Below are 24,668 nucleotides of genomic sequence, written 5' to 3' on the forward strand. Positions count from 1 at the left end.
GGGCGAAATCTCGTTGCAGCTCTGGGACTAGCCGGTTTGACGCACATCCCTTGCCTGGCGAATGTGCTGAATTTGGTGGGGCAGAAGTTCATTCACAACTACCCCGACATGTCAGAGCTGCTGCATAAAGTGTGGGACGTCTGTTCGCGCTTCCGGCGTTCACACCCTGCCGCTGCTCGCCTGTCTGCGCTACAGCGTAACTTCGGCCTTCCCGCTCACCGCCTCATATGCGACGTGCCCACCAGGTGGAACTCCACCTTGCACATGCTGGACAGACTGTGCGAGCAGCAGCAGGCCATAGTGGAGTTTCAGCTGCAGCACGCACGGGTCAGTCGCACTGCGGATCAGACACACTTCACCACCAATGACTGGGCCTCCATGCGAGACCTGTGTGCCCTGTTGCGCTGTTTCGAGTACTCCACCAACATGGCCAGTGGCGATGACGTCGTTATCAGCGTTACAATACCACTTCTATGTCTCCTTGAGAAAACACTTAGGGCGATGATGGAAGAGGAGGTGGCCCAGGAGGAGGAGGAGGAAGAGGGGTCATTTTTAGCACTTTCAGGCCAGTCTCTTCGAAGTGACTCAGAGGGAGGTTTTTTGCAACACCAGAGGCCAGGTACAAATGTGGCCAGACAGGGCCCACTACTGGAGGACGAGGAGGATGAGGATGAGGAGGAGGTGGAGGAGGATGAGGATGAAGCAGGTTCACAGCGGGGTGGCACCCAACGCAGCTCGGGCCCATCACTGGTGCGTGGCTGGGGGGAAACGCAGGACGATGACGATACGCCTCCCACAGAGGACAGCTTGTCCTTACCTCTGGGCAGCCTGGCACACATGAGCGACTACATGCTGCAGTGCCTGCGCAACGACAGCAGAGTTGCCCACATTTTAACGTGTGCGGACTACTGGGTTGCCACCCTGCTGGATCCACGGTACAAAGACAATGTGCCCACCTTCATGCACTGGAGCGTGATAGTAAGATGCGCGAGTACAAGCGCACGTTGGTAGACGCGCTACTGAGAGCATTCCCAAATATCACAGGGGAACAAGTGGAAGCCCAAGGCGAAGGCAGAGGAGGAGCAAGAGGTCGCCAACGCAGCTGTGTCACGGCCAGCTCCTCTGAGGGCAGGGTTAGCATGGCAGAGATGTGGAAAAGTTTTGTCACCACGCCACAGCTAACTGCACCACCACCTGATACAGAACGTGTTAGCAGGAGGCAACATTTCAATAACATGGTGGAACAGTACCTGTGCACACCCCTCCACGTACTGACTGATGGTTCGGCCCCATTCAACTTCTGGGTCTCCAAATTGTCCACGTGGCCAGAGCTAGCCTTTTATGCCTTGGAGGTGCTGGCCTGCCCGGCGGCCAGCGTTTTGTCTGAACGTGTATTCAGCACGGCAGGGGACGTCATTACAGACAAACGCAGCCGCCTGTCTACAGCCAATGTGGACAAGCTGACGTTCATAAAAATGAACCAGGCATGGATCCCACAGGACCTGTCCATCCCTTGTGCAGATTAGACATTAACTATCTCCCCTTAACAATATATTATTGTACTCCAGGGCACTTCCTCATTCAATCCTATTTTTATTTTCATTTTACCATTATATTGCGGGGCAACCCAAAGTTGAATGAACCTCTCCTCTGTCTGGGTGCCGGGGCCTAAAAATATCTGACAGTGGCCTGTTCCAGTGGTGGGTGACATGAAGCCTGATTCTCTGCTATGACATGAAGACTGATTCTCTGCTGACATGAAGCCTGAATCTCTGTTATGGGACCTCTCTCCTCTGCCTGGGTGCCTGGGCCTAAATATGTGACAGTGGCCTGTTCCAGTGGTGGGTGACGTGAAGCCTGATTCTCTGCTATGACATGAAGACTGATTCTCTGCTGACATGAAGCCAGATTCTCTGTTACGGGACCTCTCTCCTCTGCCTGGGTGCCTGGGCCTAAATATGTGACAGTGGCCTGTTCCAGTGGTGGGTGACGTGAAGCCTGATTCTCTGCTATGACATGAAGACTGATTCTCTGCTGACATGAAGCCTGAATCTCTGTTATGGGACCTCTCTCCTCTGCCTGGGTGCCTGGGCCTAAATATGTGACAGTGGCCTGTTCCAGTGGTGGGTGACGTGAAGCCTGATTCTCTGCTATGACATGGAGACTGATTCTCTGCTGACATGAAGCCAGATACTCTGTTACGGGACCTCTCTCCTCTGTCTGGGTGCCGGGGCCTAAAAATATCTGACAGTGGCCTGTTCCAGTGGTGGGTGACATAAAGCCTGATTCTCTGCTATGACATGAAGACTGATTCTCTGCTGACATGAAGCCTGAATCTCTGTTATGGGACCTCTCTCCTCTGCCTGGGTGCCGGGGCCTAAAAATATCTGACAGTGGCCTGTTCCAGTGGTGGGTGACGTGAAGCCTGATTCTCTGCTATGACATGAAGACTGATTCTCTGCTGACATGAAGCCTGAATCTCTGTTATGGGACCTCTCTCCTCTGCCTGGGTGCCGGGGCCTAAAAATATCTGACAGTGGCCTGTTCCAGTGGTGGGTGACGTGAAGCCTGATTCTCTGCTAGGACATGCAGACTGATTCTCTGCTGACATGAAGCCAGATTCTCTGTTACGGGACCTCTCTCCTCTGCCTGGGTGCCTGGGCCTAAATATCTGACAATGGACTGTTCCAGTGTTGGGTGACGTAAAGCATGATTCTCTGCTAGGACATGCAGACTGATTCTCTGCTGACATGAAGCCAGATTCTCTGTTATGGGACCTCTCTCCTCTGCCTGGGTGCCTGGGCCTAAATATCTGACAATGGACTGTTCCAGTGTTGGGTGACGTAAAGCCTGATTCTCTGCTATGACATGCAGACTGATTCTCTGCTGACGTGAAGCCAGATTCTCTGCTATGGGACCTCTCTCCAATTGATATTGGTTCATTTTTTTATTTTAATTTTTTATTTTAATTCATTTCCCTATCCACATTTGTTTGCAGGGGATTTACCTACATGTTGCTGCCTTTTGCAGCCCTCTAGCTCTTTCCTGGGCTGTTTTACAGCCTTTTTAGTGCCGAAAAGTTCGGGTCCCCATTGACTTCAATGGGGTTCGGGTTCGGGACGAAGTTCGGGTCGGGTTCGGATCCCGAACCCGAACATTTCCGGGAAGTTCGGCCGAACTTCTCGAACCCGAACATCCAGGTGTTCGCTCAACTCTAGTTACGACCACCCTGCAATCCATCAGTGCTGGTCGTGCTTGCATACTATAAGAAAAAACACTAGTCTATGTAGTCCCCACGGTCCGGGCCACCAGGGAGGCCAATGCTTTTTCCTATAGTGTGGAAGCACGACCACCGCTGATGGATTACAGGGTGGTCGTAACCATGAAAACGAGCAGTGTATAATGTGATGGAAATATGAATCCAGCCAGCAAAGGAAGCAATATGACAATCACAGTACATTAGTAAGTATATAGTATTAACATCCTGTACATAATAAATGCCATTTGCTGAAGTGAGACAACCCGTTTAAGGTTCGCTAAATTCTTCAAGTTGCAAAAAAAGTAATTTTTGAGTGAGGTCTAATATGAGAATGCTGTTTATATACAGTACATGAGGTACTTTGTATACTGTTCATCAGAATGTATAAGCCCACTTACCACATTAAGGTGAAGTCTTTCCAGTGGGTTCCTACTAGAGATGAGTGAATAGAATCCCACGAAGTGGAATTCGATCCGAATTTCAGGATAAAATCGATTCGCCTAGAAGCTGAATTTCCTCGTGCTTTATGTCAGCGAATCGATTTAACCTGAAATAGTATAAAAAACAAAATAAATTCAAACTTACCTCCTCCATTTGCTCACGACGGGCCGCAAGTCTCCATCTTGCTTGAAGATTTCGGCCGAAATCCTGTGCGGCGCGAGATTACATCATCGTGCCGGCCGGCGTGATGACGTCATACGTCACCACGCCAGCCGACGCGATGACGTAATCTCGCGCTGCACAGGATTTCGGCCGAGATCTTCAAGCAAGGCAGTAAGTTTGATTTAATTTTTTTTCTTGCGTTTTTATTGTTAATTTTACACTTAGATGCCGCCATCATGTATGAACGCGGCATCTGAGGGGTACAATGATGGGGGCGGTGCTATCATAGCTCCCTGTCATTGAACCCGCTTTTTACAAAAAAAAGTGGTTTGTGACGAAGTAATTCGTCATGGAGGGAATTTTTTTGTGAAATTCGCCGAATCAGCAGAATCGAACTTTTAAGAAATTCGTTCATCTCTAGTCCCTACTGTAAGTTGGCACAGTGCCACATGATGACCAGTGCTGCCAAGAGTTGAGTTTTTTAGATCTGTTCACCCAGGGCAGTGCTGCATGGTGGCTATTGTTGCTGTGACGCTCTGCCTGTGGTTGATGGAGCCCAGTGCCATGGGAGGTGTTGTTGGGCTGCTGGGTTGCACTGCCAGCGAATGTGATTTGTGGCTGGGATGGTCACCATGTGGCACTGCACCATAGTAGAGTAGAGACCAACTCGAAAGAGGTCATCTTTACCTGACGATTGGGGTTATTATTTCGATCAAAATGTATACAAAGTACCTCTTGTACCTGATAACAGGAAGCATCGACATATTATTAGGCTTAGTGGCTAGTATGAAAATTTAGAGATTTTAGGAATCTTTTTTACTTATAGATGGAAAAATAGAATAAAAAACCAAAGATTGTGATAAAATATGTATTTAAATGCTATGTACAACTTTGAAGGCAATTTTTTTTATGATTGCAGGTTACTCATTTTTGGCAAAAAAATCACTTTTTCAATTGGCCTTCATTAATAAAATGTGAGCCGATCTGTCACAAAGGGTTAACTGTTTTTCTATCTGTGTGACTGGTACTTTCACTTTCACTTTGTGCCAGTCATCTAATAAACCTTATCTCTAAACTACCAAGAGGTCATAAACACTTATTTAAGGCACATTCTAATCAGTAAGATAAGGATTGAGCTTTAACCCCTTAAGGACCGGGCTCATTTTCACCTTAAGGACCAGGCTCATTTTCACCTTAAGGACCAGGCCATTTTTTGCAAATCTGACCAGTGTCACTTTAAGTGCTCATAACTTTAAAACGCTTTGACTTACCCAGGCCGTTCTGAGATTGTTTTTTCGTCACATATTGTACTTCATGACACTGCTAAAATTGGGTCAAAAAAGTTAATTTTTTTGCATAAAAAAATACAATTTTTACCGTAAATTTTGAAAAATTAGCAAATTTCAAATTTTCAGTTTCTCTACCTCTGTAATACATAGTAATACCCCCAAAAATTGTGATGACTTTACATTCCCCATATGTCTACTTCATGCTTGAATTGTTTTGGGAATGATATTTTATTTTTTGGGAATGTTATAAGGCTTAGAAGTTTAGAAGCAAATCTTGAAATTTTTCAGAAATTTACAAAAACTCAATTTTTAGCGACCAGTTCAGGTCTGAAGTCACTTTGCGAGGCTTACATAATAGAAACCACCCAAAAATGACCCCATCTAAGAAACTACACCCCTCAAGGTATTCAAAACTGATTTTGCATACATTGTTAACCCTTTAGGTGTTGCACAAGAGTTATTGGCAAATGGGGAGGAAATTTGAGAATTTCATATTTTTGTCAAATTTTTCATTTTAACCCATTTTTTCCACTAACAAACCAAGGGTTAACAGCCAAACAAGACTGTATCTTTATTGCCCTGACTCTGCCGTTTACAGAAACACCCAATATGTGGCCGTAAACTACTGTACGGCCACACAGCGGGGCGTAGAGTGAAAGGTGCACCATATGGTTTTTGGAAGGCTGATTTTTATGGACTGGTTTTTTGACACCATGTCCCATTTGAAGCCCCCTGATGCACCCCAAGAGGAGAAACTCCCTAAAAGTGACCCCATCTAAGAAACTACACCCCTCAAGGTATTCAAAACTGATTTTACATACGTCGTTAACCCTTTAGGTGTTGCACAAGAGTTATTGGCAAATGGGGATGAAATTTGAGAATTTCATTTTTTTGCCTAATTTTCAATTTTAACCCATTTTTTCCACTAACAAAGCAAGGGTTAACAGCCAAACAAGATTGTATCTTTATTGCCCTGACTCTGCCGTTTACAGAAACACCCCATATGTGGCCGTAAACTACTGTACGGCCACACAGCGGGGCGTAGAGTGAAAGGTGCACCATATGGTTTTTGGAAGGCTGATTTTTATGGACTGGTTTTTTGACACCATGTCCCATTTGAAGCCCCCTGATGCACCCCAAGAGGAGAAACTCCCTAAAAGTGACCCCATCTAAGAAACTACACCCCTCAAGGTATTCAAAACTGATTTTACATACGTCGTTAACCCTTTAGGTGTTGCACAAGAGTTATTGGCAAATGGGGATGAAATTTGAGAATTTCATTTTTTTGCCTAATTTTCAATTTTAACCCATTTTTTCCACTAACAAAGCAAGGGTTAACAGCCAAACAAGACTGTATCTTTATTGCCCTGACTCTGCCGTTTACAGAAACACCCCATATGTGGCTGTAAACTACTGTACGGGCACACAGTAGGGCGTAGAGTGAAAGGTGCGCGGTTTGGTTTTTGGAAGCCAGATTTTGCTGGACTGGTTTTTTGACACCATGTCCCATTTGAAGCCCCCCTGATGCACCCCTAGAGTAGAAACTCCATAAAAGTGACCCCATCTAAGAAACTACACCCCTCAAGCTATTCAAAACTGATTTTACAAACTTTGTTAACCCTTTAGGTGTTGCACAAGATTTAATGGAAAATAGAGACACAATTTCAAAATTTCACATTTTTGGCAGATTTTCCATTTTAATATTTTTTTTCCAGTTACAAAGCAAGGGTTAACAGCCAAACAAAACTCAATATTTATGGCCCTAATTCTGTAGTTTACAGAAACACCCCATATGTGGTCGTAAACCGCTGTACGGGCACACGGCAGGGCGCAGAAGGAAAGGAATTCCATACGGTTTTTGGAAGGCAGGTTTTGCTGGACTGTTTTTTTTGACACCATGTCCCATTTGAAGCCCCCCTGATGCACCCCTAGAGTAGAAACTCCAAAAAAGTGACCCCATTTTAGAAACTACGGGATAGGGTGGCAGTTTTGTTGGTACTAGTTTAGGGTACATATGATTTTTGGTTGCTCTATATTACACTTTTTGTGCAGCAAGGTAACAAGAAATAGCTTTTTTGGCACGTTTTTTTTTTTTGTTATTTACAACATTCATCTGACAGGTTAGATTATGTGGTATTTTTATAGAGCAGGTTGTCGCGGACGCGGCGATACCTAATATGTATACATTTTTTTTTATTTATGTAAGTTTTATACAATAACTTCATTTTTAAAACCAAAAAAATGTTTTAGTGTCTCCATATTCTAAGAGCCATAGTTTTTTCAGTTTTTGGGCGATTATCTTGAGTAGGGTCTCATTTTTTGCGGGATGAGATGACGGTTTGATTGGCACTATTTTGGGGTGCATATGATTTTTTGATCGCTTGCTATTACACTTTTTGTGACGTAAGATGGCAAAAAATGGCTTTTTTTACACTGTTTTTATTTTTATTTTTTTACGGTGGTCATCTGAGGGGTTAGGTCATGTGATATTTTTATAGAGCCGGTCGATACGGACGCGGCGATACCTAATATGTATACTTTTTTTTTATTTATGTAAGTTTTACAGAATGAGTTCATTTTTGAAAAAAAAAAAATCATGTTTTAGTGTCTCCATAGTCTAAGAGCCATAGTTTTTTCAGCTTTTGGGCGATTATCTTGAGTAGGGTCTCATTTTTTGCGGGATGAGATGACGGTTTGATTGGTACTATTTTGGCGTACATGCGACTTTTTTGATCACTTTTATTACTTTTTTTGGGAAGTAAGGTGGGCAAAATTTCAATTTTCTCATAGTTTTTATTTTTTTATTTTTATGGCGTTCACCGTGCGGGGAAAGTAACATGACCATTTTATAGATCAGGTCGTTACGGACGCGGCGATACCTAATATGTGTAGTTTATTTTATTTTTTTAATTTTTATTCAGTGATAAATGTTTTTTTTTTTATCTTAACTTTTTTCACTTTTTTTTACATTTTTGTGACCCAGACCCACTTGGTTCTTGAAGATCCAGTGGGTCTGGTGTCTGTATAATACAGTACAGAACAATATATATTGTTCTGTACTGTATTTTACTTACACTGAACAGATCTGTGCTTTTAGCATAGATCTGTTCAGCACCATGGACAGCAGGACGCCTGAGCAGGCGTCCTGTTGCCATGGGAACCCTCCCCGTCTGCTCAGAACTTCGCAGACGGGGAAGGGTAAGCACGGGGCTGAGGGGGGCTCTCTGGGGGCTCTCTCCCTCTCCATCGGGGGGCTGCAAAGCCACAGCAGCCCCCCGATGGAGAGGGAGGGAGCTCCCTGACCGATGACAGTTAACTTTTTCCATACAGCGGTCCGTACGGACCGCGGTATGGAAAGGGTTAAACGGCTGACATCTTCACAGATGTCAGCCGTTTATACCAGGGTGCCAGCAATGTGCTGGCACCCTGGTATACCCACTAGAAGCCAACGATCGTTCATGGGGAGGCGGGCGGGGGATCGCGATCCCGCCTGCCGCACCGCCCGCCTCCCGCAACGCCCCCACCGCCTGCGACACCCCCCCCGCACCACCCTCCGGCATAAAATCGTGCAGGGGTGCAGGGGGTGGGTGAAAAATAATGATTTTAGCCACTCTAAAGTTTCTGATCCCCGCGGTCAGGGACCGCGGCGATCAGAAACTGCAAAAAGCGCAGCAAACCGCAGGTCTGAATTGACCTGCGGTTTGCTGCGATCGCCGATACGGGGGGGTCAAATGACCCCCCCCTGCATTGTTACGGGATGCCGGCTGAATGATTTCAGCCGAAATCCCGTTCCAATTAACCCCTGGGGCGCCGGAATACAGATTTTAAGTCAGGACGTACCGGTACGTCCTCGGTCCTTAAGGACTCGGGAAATAGGGCGTACCGGTACGTCCTAGGTCCTTAAGGACTCGGGAAATAGGGCGTACCGGTACGTCCTAGGTCCTTAAGGGGTTAATGATTGTTTATAATGTCAGAGAGCAGAGATAAGGAGCCGTCAGCTCCTGGTCTGACGGGAAAGACAGAAAATCCAAAGGGTGCTTGTAGAGCATCTCAGCTCTGTACAGAAAAAAGGAGACCATATTTTTAATAAAGACCAATTTAAAAGCATATTTTTAGCGTAAAATGAGTACAATGCAATAATAATTTAAAAAAATGCCCCCAAAGTTGTTTATAGCCTGTTACCATTCAAAATCTGGCGCCTGCGCTGCGGCCGTACGTATCTTCAATCTGCGCAGGCGCACTGAGAGGCGGCCGCTCTCTCCTCAATGCGCCTGCGCCGGGTGTAGATGTGACGTCATCGGCGCAGGCGCATTGAGGATGGAGCGGCCGAGCGAGTGGCCATCTCTCAGTGCGCCTGCGCAGATTGAAGATAGGTACGGCCGCGGCGCAGGCGCCAGATTTTGAATGGTAACAGGCAGGGCCAGCAGATAACGATTCCGTTCCCTGGCCCTGTCAATCACAATGCGGAGGGGGCGTCATTAGGGTCGGAGGATGCGGCTGCTACCAGCAAGTAGCCGCCCTACTTGCTGGTAGCAAGGTAATTTGCATATTTTAAAAATCGCTTTTTAGCAAATTCTACTGAACAGAAATGATTATTTAACTTATGTATGCATAAATCGCAGTGTAGGGATTATTAGTAAACAAAAAAAAAAAAAAACGGTTTAGTGGTTGAGTGATTAGTACGGGCTGGCCTGTGGTGCAACACAGCAGTTCACAATCTTACTGTGCTCTATATTACTCCCCCTCCCATAACTAGTCTGGAAGCACGTGCCTGATTATTTCTCCTGAGCAAAACGCTGAACTGGATAGAGTTCGTGGGGGTGTTTATCAGCTCTCAAATGTGCAATGTCCCTTTTAGTAATGGAGTCCTTGTAGTACAGTAGCAACACTTTAGGCCTGACACAAAGCAGAGACCCTAACTATCTAACTACAGGCCTGGTCTAAGTCTCTAGGCACCAACACTGCAGTAGGATGCGTGCACGATCTTACCGTCCCGGGTCTGCTCTTTATCCACTGATGTCTCTGAACCGAACAACCAGTCTCCCCAGCAAACACGAGGTCCCACAGGGTATGCGGCTTGTTCCTTAGATCTTGTCAGACTTTCTGGAAACAATCCTCCTTTCCCTGGACAGGATCTGGGATTGGGACAACAATCAGCTTCACTCAGCTGCAGCTGTGGTCACAGAGGAGGTCCTCTCACTCCTGGATCCATTAGCTTTTCTACTCACACACAACTCCTCAGCTCCTAAGATGGCTGCAGATACTTCTCCATGTTCTAAAAAACCACACCTCTCATGAATATGGAAATATATATGCAGTCAGTCAGCTGTGCCTAGGAAACAGCGGCATCTTGTGGCCAAACAGCAGAACGTCAGTCCAGAACATTTAATTTAATTCAGAAATTGCTGCTTTAATTCAGACAGTGAGAGCTGTTTCCCCATCTCACACTAGTGTGGTATTAAAATGGGTGGTCCTTTCTCAGGGGTCGTGTTCATTCTCAGGGGACATGTTCTTTCTGATGCAGCACAGTGAGTATGTCCTTTCTCAGGGGGAACATCCTTTTTGCTGCAGCTCTCTCTCTGTAAAGCCCCATTCACACAACCATATTTTTGGTCCGCATCCGATCTGCATTTTTTGCGGATAGGATGCTGACCCATTCATTTCAATAGGTCTTCAAAAAACTAGACAGAACACAGAGTGCTGTCTGCATCCGTATGTCGGTTCTGAAGTCTCAGAAAAAAAGATAAAACATGTCTTATTCTTATCCGTTTTGCGGACAAGGATAGGCATTGTTACAATGGATCCACACAAAAAACGGATGCAACATGGACCTCACCCGTATTTTTTGTGGCTCGCAAAATACATACAATCGTGTGAATGCACGCTAACTGTCACAGCTTCTCACAATAGATACAGCTAGTGGCAGTTTAAAAATTGAGCTGGGCATGTGCGACCACCTGAGTAGATGGACATGCACATTACTATACAGATTAAACACCAGGGGGCAGCGTCATAATGAAGTAAAGAATATCTCACAACTTGGGCATTTTTGAAACAGAAAGTAAATAATAAAAGTAACTTATGTTTCATGCTGAATTATATTAAAATATCATTTAGTGGTGGCACAACCCCTTTAATGGAAAATGTATGCCTGGGTGGCACCAGAGTATTCGATAAAAAGGTAAGATTTTCCAGTATACTTTAAAAGGGTTTTCTGAGATTTTTTTTTACTGATGACCTATCCTCAGGATAGGTCATCAGTATCTGATTGGCGGGGGGCCGACACTTGGGACCCGCCGATCAGCTGTTCAAGAAGGCACCGGCGCTCCTGTGAGTGCTGTGGCCTCCTCGCAGCTCACCTGGCACAGCGCTGTATAGTGGCTGTGCTTGGTATCGCAGCTTAGTATCAATTGAATTGGGCTGAGCTGCGCCTCAGTGACGTCACTCTGCCCAAAAAAAGCTGAGAAAATGTTGCTGCACTCACAGAAGTGCAGGTGCCTTCTCAAACAGCTGATCGGCGGGGGCCCCGGGTGTCAGACCCCCACCGATCAGATACTGATGACCTATCCAGAGGATAGGTCATCCATTAAAAAATCTCGGAAAACACTTTTAATGGTGAATTCACACAACCATAATCCATTTTGCGATTCTGCAAAAAACGTATACCGGCCGCGTGCATTCCACATTTTGCGGATTGGAATGTCCTTCCCTTAGATAGAAATGTCTATTCTTGTCCACAAAACGGACAAGAATAGGACATGGTATATTTTACATTTTTTGTGGGACTGTGAAACACACGGTGTGCTGTCCACCTCCTTTGTGGCCCAATTGAAATGAACGGGTCCGCATCTGATCCCCAACATTGCGGAACGGATGTAGAAAGAAAAAATAAAATAAAAATACGGTCGTGTGAATGAGCCCTAAGTACTAGTGCTTCATAGTTTTCAAGATGTCTGCTTGCTGTCATTGAATAAAAACCTTCATTGCTTACTTCCAGTGGATGGAGTCATGTGTAATCATGCTTGCTAACATTGCCAGAAACCTGCATGGGAACTCGTACTTAGGACCTCTTTCCCACTGGCGTGTGCGCCCCGTGGTCGTATTGCGGACTGAATTTACGGATCCGCAATACACGCGTGCCGTTCCGTGGGCATTCCGCATCACGGATGCGGACCCATTCACTTCAATGGGTCCGCAAATCCGGAGATGCGGAATGGTGCGGAACGGAACAACGGAACGGAACCCTACAGAAGCACTACGGAGTGCTTCCGTGGGGTTTCGTCCCGTACTTCCGTTTTACAAAAAGATAGAACATGTCCTATCTTTTTGCGGAACGGCTGGGTCGCGGACCCATTCAAGTGAATGGGTCCGCGATCCGCTGCGGCTGCCCCTCGGACTGTGCTCGTGAATTGTGGCCCGCATTTTGCGGGCCGCAGCACGACCATGGGGCGCACACGCTCGTGGGAAAGAGGCCTAAGGATGTGGTTTGGCCCAAGACAGCTCAAATTTGCTAAGGCCTCTTTTAAACGACCATATGGCTTTTTCAGTGTTTTTTCACGGATCCGTTGTTCCGTTTTTTTGTTTCCGTTGTGTTTCCGTTTCTTTTCAGTTTTTCCGTATGGCATATACAGTATACAGTAATTACATAGAAAAAATTGGGCTGGGCATAACATTTTCAATAGATGGTTCTGCAAAAACGGAACGGATACAGAAGACATACGAATGCATTTCCGTATGTGTTCCGTTTTTTTTTTGACTTGAATAGAGCCACGGAACATGATTTGCTGGCAATAATAGGACATGTTCTATCTTTCAACGGAGCGGCAAAAACGGAAATACGGAAACAGAATGCATACAGAGTACATTCCGTTTTTTTGCGGGACCATTGAAATTAATGGTTTCATATACGGACCGTATACGGAACGCAAAAAACGGCCCTTAAACGGAAAAAAAAAAAACGGTGTTGTGAATAAGGCCTAAGACTGTCTCTGAAAATCTGCATATTTGTGACAGTTGACAACTATGTCTATGCCCTGCCAGACAGTAGATTTAAACTGAGCATGTGCGAACAGCTCAGTGAGATGGACACAAAAATGAGGAAAAAAACAAACAGCAGATGGCGCTACACAGATTTTATTGAATAGCTCACTGGTTATACTAAATTTTTAATTACATGCAATTACAAAAGTATTCAGATCCCGGTGCTGGTTTGAAAAATGTAGAATGTAGAATATGCTTTGTGACACAACACCTTTAAGTATGAACTACTGTGAGTACAGGTCAGTGTTCCCTTTATTTGAAGGATTTGTATAAATTTCTATGGAAGAATAACATTAAACTTAAGATGAAAGACTTGATTGAAGACTTCAGTAAGCCATCAATATCAGATTGACAAGGGTCGGACCTCCTGCACCCCCACCAATCAGCTGTTACCTTGTACAGTAGCTCCAGCGCCAGAACTGCACAGCTCCACCCATGCACGTCAATAGGAGCAGCGCTGCAGCAATTGGCTCCGTCAACTACACGAGGAGCTGATCAGCAGGGGTGCAGGGTGTCAGAGGGTAGGCCAGTGGCATGCTTTCAAAGGAAGGAGGCCATGCAGCTGCTACGGGGCCCAGGGGGAAGAACTACTTCTTTTCCTGACAAGAAAACACTACATTTTCATACAGCTGCCACTAGGGGGAGCTCAGATTATTTGAGATTCCATTCCAGTAAATTGTAATTGTATAAATTGAGCTCCCCCTAGTGGTGGCAGCAGGCATCCAGCTTTGTAATAGATAGGAAGCAGTTTATTTATGGGGTGAATACATAGAGAGACTTGGTTGTCAGAATGAGCACCATATTTATGAAGCACCTTTTCCCCCTTTTCCAACATTTAAGTTGGGATAAAAAAAAGTAAGTGAGTCAGCCTGGGAGTGATTGTCGCCTACTGGGGCAAGGGGGCCCTTACTAAGTTTGCTATGGGGTCCTATAAGATTTGTGTATGCTTCTGGGATAGGCCATTAATATCAAAGTCCTGAATTTTGGGCAGACTAGATGGGCCAAATCGTTCTTATCTGCCGACACATTCTATGAATGCGTATTACGATTAGTGTTGAATGAATCGAACCTGACGAAGTGGAATTCCATCTGAATTTCAGGGAAACTTTGATTCGCTGCGAAGCTGAATTTCCTTGTGCTTCGTGGTAACGAATTGATTTTGCCTGAATGGTGGATTGAATTCCACTTTGTCCGCCGCCATCTTGATTGAAGATCCCGCGCGACGCCACCATGCCGGCCGAGTCCATGATGTCATCACAAGCCGCGAGAGATTTGACGCTGGACCTATAATTAAGATGGCAGTGGACGGCTCTTCGCGATCACATGGATGAGGGTTAGTATGATTTTATTATATTTTAATTTTATTTTACACTGTAATATTAATATCAGATGCCGCGATCAGTGATTAACGTGGCATCTGAGGGGTACAATGATGGGGGGGGGGGGGGGCGGCTCAATCGCTGAACCCTGTCATCGCGCCCACTACATACAAAGAAATGCGCTTTGTGATGAAGTATTTCATCATTAAGCAAAATTTTTTGTAAAATTCACAGATACAGACTAATCACATTTTTTCAATACCTCGCTCGTCACTATTATGATGAACAGCCATGCCACACGTTAAAATCACATATATGACATTTATTACACGAAAGAGAATTTCACCACCGCTCTCGGATTATTTACCACCAGACGCTAATGACGTAGGACATCGGTAGCGACTTTTTTGTTGTGGGCTTACTAGCATGTATTTAAAAAAATTAATAAATAATTTCTGGATGTCTTATAGCAACCCCCTGGTTCAAGAAAAACAACTGGAGAATGAACAGAAAGCGTTCCTGCTGCCCTCCTTTTCATATACAGAAGTCCTCTTCTGTCATCCAAGATGGCCGCACCACCTCTCAGACTACCTGATGTATACTGTGTATTTGCTAGTCTCAGTAACTTCCTGTTGGTCCAGCCCTGCTCTTGGATTGGTCAGCATTGCTCACATGACCAGTGCTGGCCAATCCAAGGGCAGCAGGAAGTGTCCTGGGCTACCAATTGAGCAGTATGCACCAATTTGTCTCTCCATGCAGGCTCCTGTCCTCCTCTGCCTGTAGAGCTTGTATAGTGGCACCAGCTCTTAAAAAACTATCACATGTGCACCTAGGGAGGCCAGATGTCCGGTTTTAGGCCGTACAGCACGGTTTTCTGGCTCCCTGTCCTCTGTCCGGCGCAGGGCCTGGACAGACACAGGGATGTCCACCCTTTCAGTAGCTCACGCTCAGACAGCAGCACTGAGTCTCCCCCCCCCCCAGTCAGTCACTAGAGGCGCAGACATGGCTCCCTGTGGCTGACTGAGGGGGAGAGAAGCACCCCGGCTGCCCCCAGCTCACCTTCCCCACAGAAATATTTTCCTTCTCCTCCCCCCATTTTTTTGCCCTGATCGGCGATGGGGGTATGGCTTCACGGAGGCGTGGCTTTATGGAGGTAGGCGTGGTGTATCAGTTTGGGGTCATGACCGGTGAGGTCCGGCTTTCTTGGGTGAAGCCAGTGGCCACCCTATGTGCACCCTAATTTACTCCAGCCTATGGCTGGCACTTGAGTGTACTTGGGGCATCTTGCTCTGTGGGAGGCTGCCTGAGCAATAGGTTCCCTAGCTTGCTTGTATCCTACATAAGTGTGGTATTCTGTTGTTTGGTCTGTTTGCTGGATTGTGACCCTCCGCTGCTTCCTGCTACATGTACTCTGTCTGTACTGACTTTGATTTGTTCCTGACTATGATTTTGCCTGACTCCTTGTTGCTCTGCACCATTGTCTCTGATCCCCTTGGGTCAGCTGTTAATCATAAAGAGGCTTCTAGGAGGTAGTGACCTGGTGGTTCCTCTGCAGTGAAGTCCAGATCCTTGTACAGGGGTTGAAGGGTGAAAACCAGGGGATTGCCAGGATAATACCCTTAGGAGCAGCTCATAACCAAATCTGTTGGTCGACACAAAGGTTCGACATCTACTACCGTAACATTAAATTGGCGTTACTACTTGGCGCCTCTCTTGTGCTCATGTAAAATGGCAAATGTAACCTTATGGTCCCAAAACAATAGGTGCTAGATTGCCAGAAGAAAATCTGTCACATCAGACACTAATCTTGAGTTCCGTCAATATCTCTGGGGAGAAACCCCCTTGAGATGATTCCAACACTAGGGCACCCCATACTTCAAAGAAAGGAATAGGTAAGGTGACCTATGGGTGTAAAACCTAGACGATTGCACTCACAAATCTGTTCCCAAAATTTTGGAATCCCAATTCATGCCATTATCCCCTGCGGTAGCTTCTCTCCAGACCTTTAGCTTCTTCCCCCAGTTCTACCTGGGATGGGACCTATACTTATTGCTCCCTTCCACTCTGTTCCAGCTCCAAGGCTCTTGGGCTGTCTTCACTGCACTTTTGGTCCCCGGGGTCATGTGTGCAGCTGCAGTCAATTACTGGCCTCAGCAGCGGCATGTCTACAAGCAGCAGTGACCCAACAGTGAGGACATTCACTGGCTGCAGTGGCACACATCACCCTGTCTGTGTGGGATTTAACAGGTGGAGACCAGAAGTCAGTGACGACAACCTCGGAGCACAGAGAGGAGGGGAGCAGGAAAGCATAGACCTCTTCACAGGATCTACTGAACAACCCCTTTAAGTAAATAAATCATGTGGCCATAGTCGCTGGTTATCAGTACTGGGGGTACTCTCTCTTCCTTGTGGAGACTGTCAGTAGGGAGAGGGAGTCTTATTGGCGAAGCAATCCACACCATGAGTTGCCAACTATTGTCGAATGTCACAACAATGTTACAAACTTTTTGGACATGTCAATAAACCAATGAACATGTCGTCTGTAACCTGTGGCTATCCAGCTGTGGCAAAACTACAACACCCAGCATGCAGTGGCATAATAGGAGTTTCAGAACAGCCCTCATCGGTTGTCTTTGATTATCAGCCTTATGGGCAATTCTCATAAAGAGCCGCTATACAACCTGCTGGAGCCATACTCTGCACCTTACGATAGAACTTTGCTTTATTTCCAAAACTACTAAAGATTTCTTTGTGTCTTTTTAATAGTTTTTTTACTATTTGTGAAAGTGGAAGCCCAAAAGCCTCCAACTGTCTGTAGACCGTGGAAAAATTGTCTCATCTTTCGACAGCCACCATATTACGGGGGTATTTATAGCATTGCTTCTAGAGGAGAATAACTGTACTGCATAATGGCACCATATGATGGCACACTGAGCACCTATCACCCTGCAGTACAAACCCGTAGGTTCCCCAATGAGTCACTGGCCAGACTCTGTGAAGACGGCTTGGCCATGTGCATGGACACTTCTTTATACAGACGCAGCAGAGCTGAGATTGTTTTTTGGCAACGCACATTGTGTCCAAGTTCATTTTTATGAAACTCAGGTGTGTCAGGCCAGAAAGCCTCTCTGACTCATGAGACAACATGATTATTATAACGACATATGGCGTGTAGGTGGACTGCCCATTTACCAATTTTGCATTGGGAGTCGATGATCTCCAGTTCCATCATTGTCGTCAATGACGGGAGTGGAGGATTTTAGAGAATTAAAAAAAAACTGTTTACTGCTGCTGGTTTTCTCAAAACACAATCCATAGGATGTCACTAAACCTCAGAAGACAATCTTGGCATAGCTACACGACCGCAATGGCATGGTGCCATGAAATGACTGGCTGCCATGACCACACAAGGTGATATTAGAATGGACATCACAGAAGTCCCAGGCAGTGGAAAGAGATTTTTTTGAAGACTGTACATTTATTAGTTTTTTTTATTTGGTCACCTTAGAGGGGGTATCTGAGATTCACTCTGTTCTTTGTCACAGGCTCATAAGGTTGAATATTTTGGGTTTACTTTTTTGGTGGCCTCATGTTTAAATTACTGAGTTTTGGGTGTAAAGATTTTTGTGTGTGTGTGATTTTTTAAATTTTTTATTTAGATTTTTAGATTAAGCTGAGTGTGTTCATATTTGGTAGATCTTGAGATCCAGCTGGTGGTGGAAGCCTTACTCAATGCTTTCTGGGGAACAAAAGTGTGCAAATTAGCTTAATCAGGGTGAAACGTCAAAGGCGATGGACATCTTTGGAGGCAATTTTTGTTTATGATTGCATTTTACTCATTTTTGGCTAAAAATCATATTTTCAATTGGCCTTTATTAAAAATATTGACTGACACAAACGGTTAACTGTGTGTGAATGGTACTTTCACTTTGTGCTGGTCATCTAATAAACCTTATCTCTAAACTACTAAGAGGTCATAAACACTTATTTATGCCACATCCCTATCAGTAACAGCGATAATGAGTGTTTATAATGTCAGAGAGCAGAGATAAGGAGCCGTCAGCTCCTGGTCTGACGGGAAAGACAGAAAATCCAAAGGGTGCTTCTAGAGCATCTCAGCTCTGTACAGAAAAAAGGGCTCCATATTTTTAATAAAGGCCATATTTTTTTAGCTCAAAATTAGTACAATGCAATAATAATAATAATAAAAATTGCCCCCAAAGGTGTACATAGCCTTTAAAAAGGATGAAAGCTGTCTCGCTTGTGCCATCTATTGGTAATTACCCTGTAAGTCAATGGTTTGGCTGATATTCCTATTCGTGTTTCAAGGGTTGGATGCATTGGAGATTAAACGTTTAAACGTTGTTAATCTATTTAAAGGTTTTTTCCAGAATTAGACAAAAACAGGGTCACTCTTGTCCTTAGATCACGTTCACACGGCCAGTATTTGGTCAGTATTTTACATCAGTATTTGGAAGCCAAATGCAGGAAATGGTCCAAAAATAAAAATATAGAAGGCACAAAAATCTCCATTATCCTTTGTATGTTCCATTCCTGGTTTTGGCATACAAATACGAATCCGAAATCCTGACCAAATACTGTGAAAGTGGCCTAAGCCTGAGACTGGTATTGCAATTTAGCCCAATTCACTTGAATAGTGAAGAGCTACAATACCAGACACAGCCCATGGACAGACGAGGAGCTGTGTTTGGAATAAAATAATATCCTTTTGTCAATTCTGGTCAATCACAGATCATTTGTTTAATGTCTTCTTATGTCTACAGATAATAGACCTTATTATTTTGTTTTCAACAGGTACCTTGGGATAACACGTCCATTGACCTATCCAGCACGACAGAATGGCAAACTGATGGCAAAGATGGTGTTTATAGTCTGGCTTCTCTCTGCCTCCATCACTCTCCCACCACTGTTCGGATGGGCTCAAAATGTCACAGTGGAGAGGATGTGTCTCATAAGTCAAGACTTTGGGTACACCGTCTACTCCACTGCAGTTGCCTTCTATATCCCGATGACTGTCATGCTCATTATGTATCAGAGAATCTTTGTAGCAGCTAAAATCAGTGCTGAGAAGCACAAATTTGTGAACATCCCAAGACTCATTGAACAAGAAGGCATTTATTGCTTAGAAGAAAATAATGCTCCTAAAAAAAGCTCCAAAAAGAACAAAGCGGTTGAAGAATTTGCCACCTTGTCCAAGCTCATACGCCAAGACAGGAAGAACATCTCAATCTTCAAACGAGAGCAGAAAGCTGCCAGGACTCTTGGGATAATCGTTGGAGGCTTCACCTTTTGTTGGCTTCCTTTCTTCTTGCTGTCCACAGCTCGGCCTTTCATTTGTGGTATTAGGTGTAGTTGCATGCCCCTCAGACTGGAGAGGACTCTTCTGTGGTTGGGCTACACCAACTCACTCATAAACCCTTTGATCTATGCCTTCTTCAACAGGGATTTGAGGACTACTTTTTGGAACTTGTTGAGGTGTAAGTACACCAATATCAACAGGAGGTTGTCAGCTGCCAGTATGCATGAAGCGTTAAAAGTTACAGAAAGGCATGAGGGCATCTTGTAAAGTGGTTCCATCCTATAGACTTTGAACATCAAGACTTGACCATGACTCTGAAAGACACACTGTTTAGTGCCTATTCCAAGAGACAATGCTTTATGGTGATTTGTCTTTTGAGTTAGTTGTTTTTGGTATATTTATTACCATGGTCGTCATAAAGTGGTGAGTACTCACTGGGTTTCTCAAATGCAGTAGAAAAATATAACTACTTCATTGCTTTCCAACTAGGGTCCCTTGGAATCTGCGGAACATGGTTCAAAGGTTCCCCAGGAGACAGTGCCATCAAGTCACTTTTACAGTAAGAATAGGGTGGGTATGGGGATTCTCCAGCAGATAGCACCAGTAAGTCATCTTTATAGTAGCGATGAGGTGGTTGTAGGGACTCTCCATGAGACAGTACCTGCATACCATCTTTACAGTAGGGATGAGGTGGTTGTAAGGATTCCCTAGGAGACAAAACCTTGTAAGTAACCTTTACAGTGAGGAACAGTTGTAGGCGTTCCTCAGGAGGCAGTATCTGTAAGTCACTCCCACAGTAAAGATGTAGGGATTGTAGGAGACAGTACATGCAAGTTATCTTTACAGTAGAGATGAGGTGGTTGTATTGATTCAAACCTACAAATCTCCTTTACATTAGCAATAAGGTGGTTGTAGGGACTCTCCAGTAGACAGTACCTGCAAGTGACCTTTACAATGAAGATTAGGTGGTTAATCGGGATTCTCCAGGAGACAGCAACATTAAGTCATCTTTACAGTACAGGTGAGGTGATTGTAGGGATTCTCCAGCAGATGGTACCTGCAAGTCATCTTTACAGTGAAGATGAAGTGGTTGTAGGGATTTTCCAGGAGACAGTACCAGAAAGTCATCTTTACAATAGAGATGAGTCGGTTATAGACATTCTCCAGAAGACAGTACCTGCAATTCATCTTTACAGTAGGGGTGAGTTGGTTGTAGGGATTCTCCCGGAGTCAGTACCAGCAAGTGATTTTTACAATAAGGATGATGTGGTTGTAGGGATTCTCTAGGAGACGTAACTTGCAAGTCATCTCTACAGCAAGGATAAGGTGGTTGTAGGGATTCTGTAGGAAACAGCACCAGCAAGTCATCTTTCCAGTAGGGATGAGGTGGTTGTAGGGATTCTCCAGGAGACAGTACCTGTAAGTCATCCTTATAGCAAGGATGAGGTGGTTGTAGGGGTTCTCCAGGAGACAGCACCAGCAAGTCATCTTTACAGTATGGATGAGGTGATGGTAGGGATTCTCCAGGAGACAGTACCTGCAAGTCACCTTTACAGTGAAGATGTGGTGGTTGTAGGGATTTTCCAGGAGACAATATCTGCAAGTAATCTTTACAGTAGGGATCAGGTGGTTGTAGGCATTCTCTAGAAACCAGTATCTGCAAGTCATCTTTACAGCAAGGATGGGGTGGTTGTAGGGATTCTCCAGGAGATTGCACCAGCAAGTTATCTTTACAGTAGGGACAAGGTGGTTGTAGGGATTCTCCAGGAGACAGCATCAGCAAGTCACCTTTACAGTGATTATTAGGTTGCTCACCTTTACAGTAGGGATGGGGTATTTGTAGGAATTATCCAGTAGCCAGTACCTGCAAGTCATCTTTACAGTAAGGATGATGTGGTTGTAGGCATTCTCCAGAAGACAGCACCAGCAAGTCATCTCTACAATAAGGATGAGGTGGTTACTGGGACTCTCCAGGAGACAGTACATGCAAGTCATCTTTACAGTAAGGATTAGGTGGTTACTGGGACTCTCCAGGAGACAGTACATGCAAGTCATCTTTACAGTAAAGATGAGGGGATGTGAGGAAGTTGTAGGGATTCCCCAGGAGAAACCACCAGCAATCACCTTTAAATTAGAGATGCGGTGGTTACGTGGGTTTCCCAGGAGACAGCACCTGCAAGTCACCTTTAAAGTAGGGATGGGGTGGTTGTAGGGTCACTTTGAAAGGAATTATTTGTCAGGAATGCCTACATGGAAAAATGTTGGGAATTGCTGCTCTACTTGAATGGACATTGTATAAAAAATCCACAAAAGATTCTCTTGTAAATTAAACAGAAATGTAATATGCCGTGACCATTGCTGAATGTGCATTCTTCTCCAGCTCTTAACTACAAAGGTTTACATGAGGGTAACGTTCACACAACTTCAGCACTTCATGTTAGAGGCAATCATCACCAAAATGTGACCATTTCTTTTTATGACAAGTGCTTGGCATGTATATACACCTGTAGTGTGCCCGCCATGAAGGAAGTACCACCAGTATCTAACTGGAACAACCAGCTCAATGACTTTGCACATTCGTACATTCTGTAGGTGACAAGTTGTGATACAAACATGTAAAAACAGTCAATAATGTCATTAGTAGAAGCTTTTGATACATTTTTGTTCCTAATCAGGAAATGACACAATCACCAAAAACATAGAATTGTAAAGGTGAAATGGTATTTATTTTCAGGTGTTCTGCCTCCGCTCGGTGGCACTCAATACATCTGGCCATCTGTTTGTCCATATGAACTCAATAAAAGGGCTTTGCCCACTCCTGTTCTAACACTCGGTTGACACTTGTGCGTTATTAAACCATCTACAGGAGAATAACAGCAAAATTAGGACTATTATTACCAACTTCTTTTACAGACTGCAGACCAAATCAAAGGGATATTTTTCAAAAAGTTCCATCTTCTGGGTGGTGTTTCAATGACATGTTCATGGTTTCTGTGATTAGTTCCATTCACATAGCCATTGATTGTCCTCTTCCTTGAATCCACCAGATCATAGGATGATGTTGTAGCCAGGGGCATACACAGATCTCATAGGGCTCCAGAATTAGCATGGGTCCCCACCCAGGTTCCTAGTACGCGTGCTTCAAACATTTCTAGGCAACGCTAAGTGCAACGCTCTAGATTTCTTACAAATGTACATTTTCTTATTGAGCTGAAACAATTGTAATAAAAGAGTTGTCCTCTGCCTTACCCAATTTATATGCCGAAAAAAAAAATGGAACATGAGCTTCAGAAATACGACGCTCATTCTGAACAGCATAGCCTCAAAACATCAGACAACTAGCATACATACATTGATAAATCTTTTTCCATACAGCTCTAAATCACTGCTTCCCTTCAGATATATTACAAAACGAGCTGCCTGTAGCCACCACTAGGGGGAGCTCAGTGCATAGGAATTTATACAGTTACAAAGGCTCTTTGCACTGAGCACCCCCTAGTGGTGTCTGCATGAAAATGCTATGTTTTCTTGTCAGTCCACCTCCCTCCTGGACCCTGTAGCGTGGTCTGCCTCCATGGAACGTACAACACTGATACTATTATAGTAGTAGAAATAGTTGCAGTAGTAATGGCAGTATGAGTAGTAGTAATAGTAGTAGTAATAGTAGAAGAAGTAGTAGTACTTTGATTACAATTTTTTGGGCATCTGTTCTCTCAAGTTTATTCATGGTCAAGTTCTAAATTATTTTTCAACACGACTAAGGATAAGGCCATGCATGGTGTATGTTGAGTGGAACTGTGTGCAGAAAAATCCACCGATTTTACAGTAGCAGCAAAGTGGGTGCGAATTTACAAAATCTTATCCACTAGCTGCAGAAAATTTCCACAATGGAATCAACACACAAATTGCCCCGGGGCACAGATTTTGGATATTCTGTTACAAAATATACCACGGACAGCCATGCCCTAAAGGATTTTGCCCAGACCTGATGAAAGTCAAACCGGCCTATTATGGTGGTTAAAAAAGTAAATTTATTGAAGTTCAGTGTGATCTACTTTTGTATAAGTTCTCAGTGGACTTTGACAACTCCCTCAACCTCAGTAGCTGGATATCATGGTAACCTCAATGTGAAGTGAGATGTAAACTTTCCCAGTCCGGGACCTACTGTATGTACATATGGTTAAGAAACCAGTGTAATTCCACACACGGCTGCTCTGATTTATGGTTACTAATATGAGAATACAAATTCCAAGGATACAGTGAAGATGGGAAGGTCCTTCTATATCATCATTATGATGGTCTTCGAGATGTAGACTTCGAACATACAACACCCCTAAATTATATTTTAAGGGAAGCATCAGAATTGGATGTGGGTTACATATTCCCTCCCATCAAAATCAATGGAAGGCAGATCAGTTTATCTGCTTTCGAATACAAAAGTACTTATAAAAAAATACCAACTTTGGCTTTACTCATGTATTGTGTAAAATTGGGTTCAAATTTATCTCAATGTGACTTTAAACTATCACTCCAGGAAAAGTGTATAGAGTGCCAGATGCACCGCCCCTCAGATTCTCTGCTAGGCATAATACCTTGAGTGATCCTTTAAATTTTGACTTGTACCCATCCATGCTGGATCAGCCTCTCCGTCAGGACCCAAAAAACACTGTTTGCTGCATCCTATAAGAAGATGACAAAAACTGTTGATAAACTATACACAGCTCTGTGGTTACAAGCAATAGCAGACATTTTGATGATTATAGTCTGAGATTGGCATACAGCTTGGTGATTATAGTCTCAGGTTGGCATACAGCTTGGTGATTATAGTCTCAGGTTGG

General features: G+C 44.4%; 1 protein-coding gene across 1 annotated transcript in view; it reads left to right on the top strand.

Annotated features, from left to right (window-relative positions):
* Positions 1 to 20,350, top strand: part of LOC120991841 (5-hydroxytryptamine receptor 7) — an 87,160-nt gene extending 66,810 nt beyond the window's left edge. Inside the window, exon 3 of the mRNA XM_040420592.1 lies at positions 19,326 to 20,350. Coding sequence (XP_040276526.1) covers positions 19,326 to 20,097 — 772 coding nt within the window. The 3' untranslated portion in view covers positions 20,098 to 20,350. The remainder of the gene's footprint in view (positions 1 to 19,325) is intronic.
* The last annotated feature ends 4,318 nt before the right edge of the window (positions 20,351 to 24,668 follow it).

This window comes from Bufo bufo, chromosome 2 (genome assembly GCF_905171765.1).
Source record: "Bufo bufo chromosome 2, aBufBuf1.1, whole genome shotgun sequence".
Lineage (NCBI taxonomy): Eukaryota > Metazoa > Chordata > Amphibia > Anura > Bufonidae > Bufo > Bufo bufo.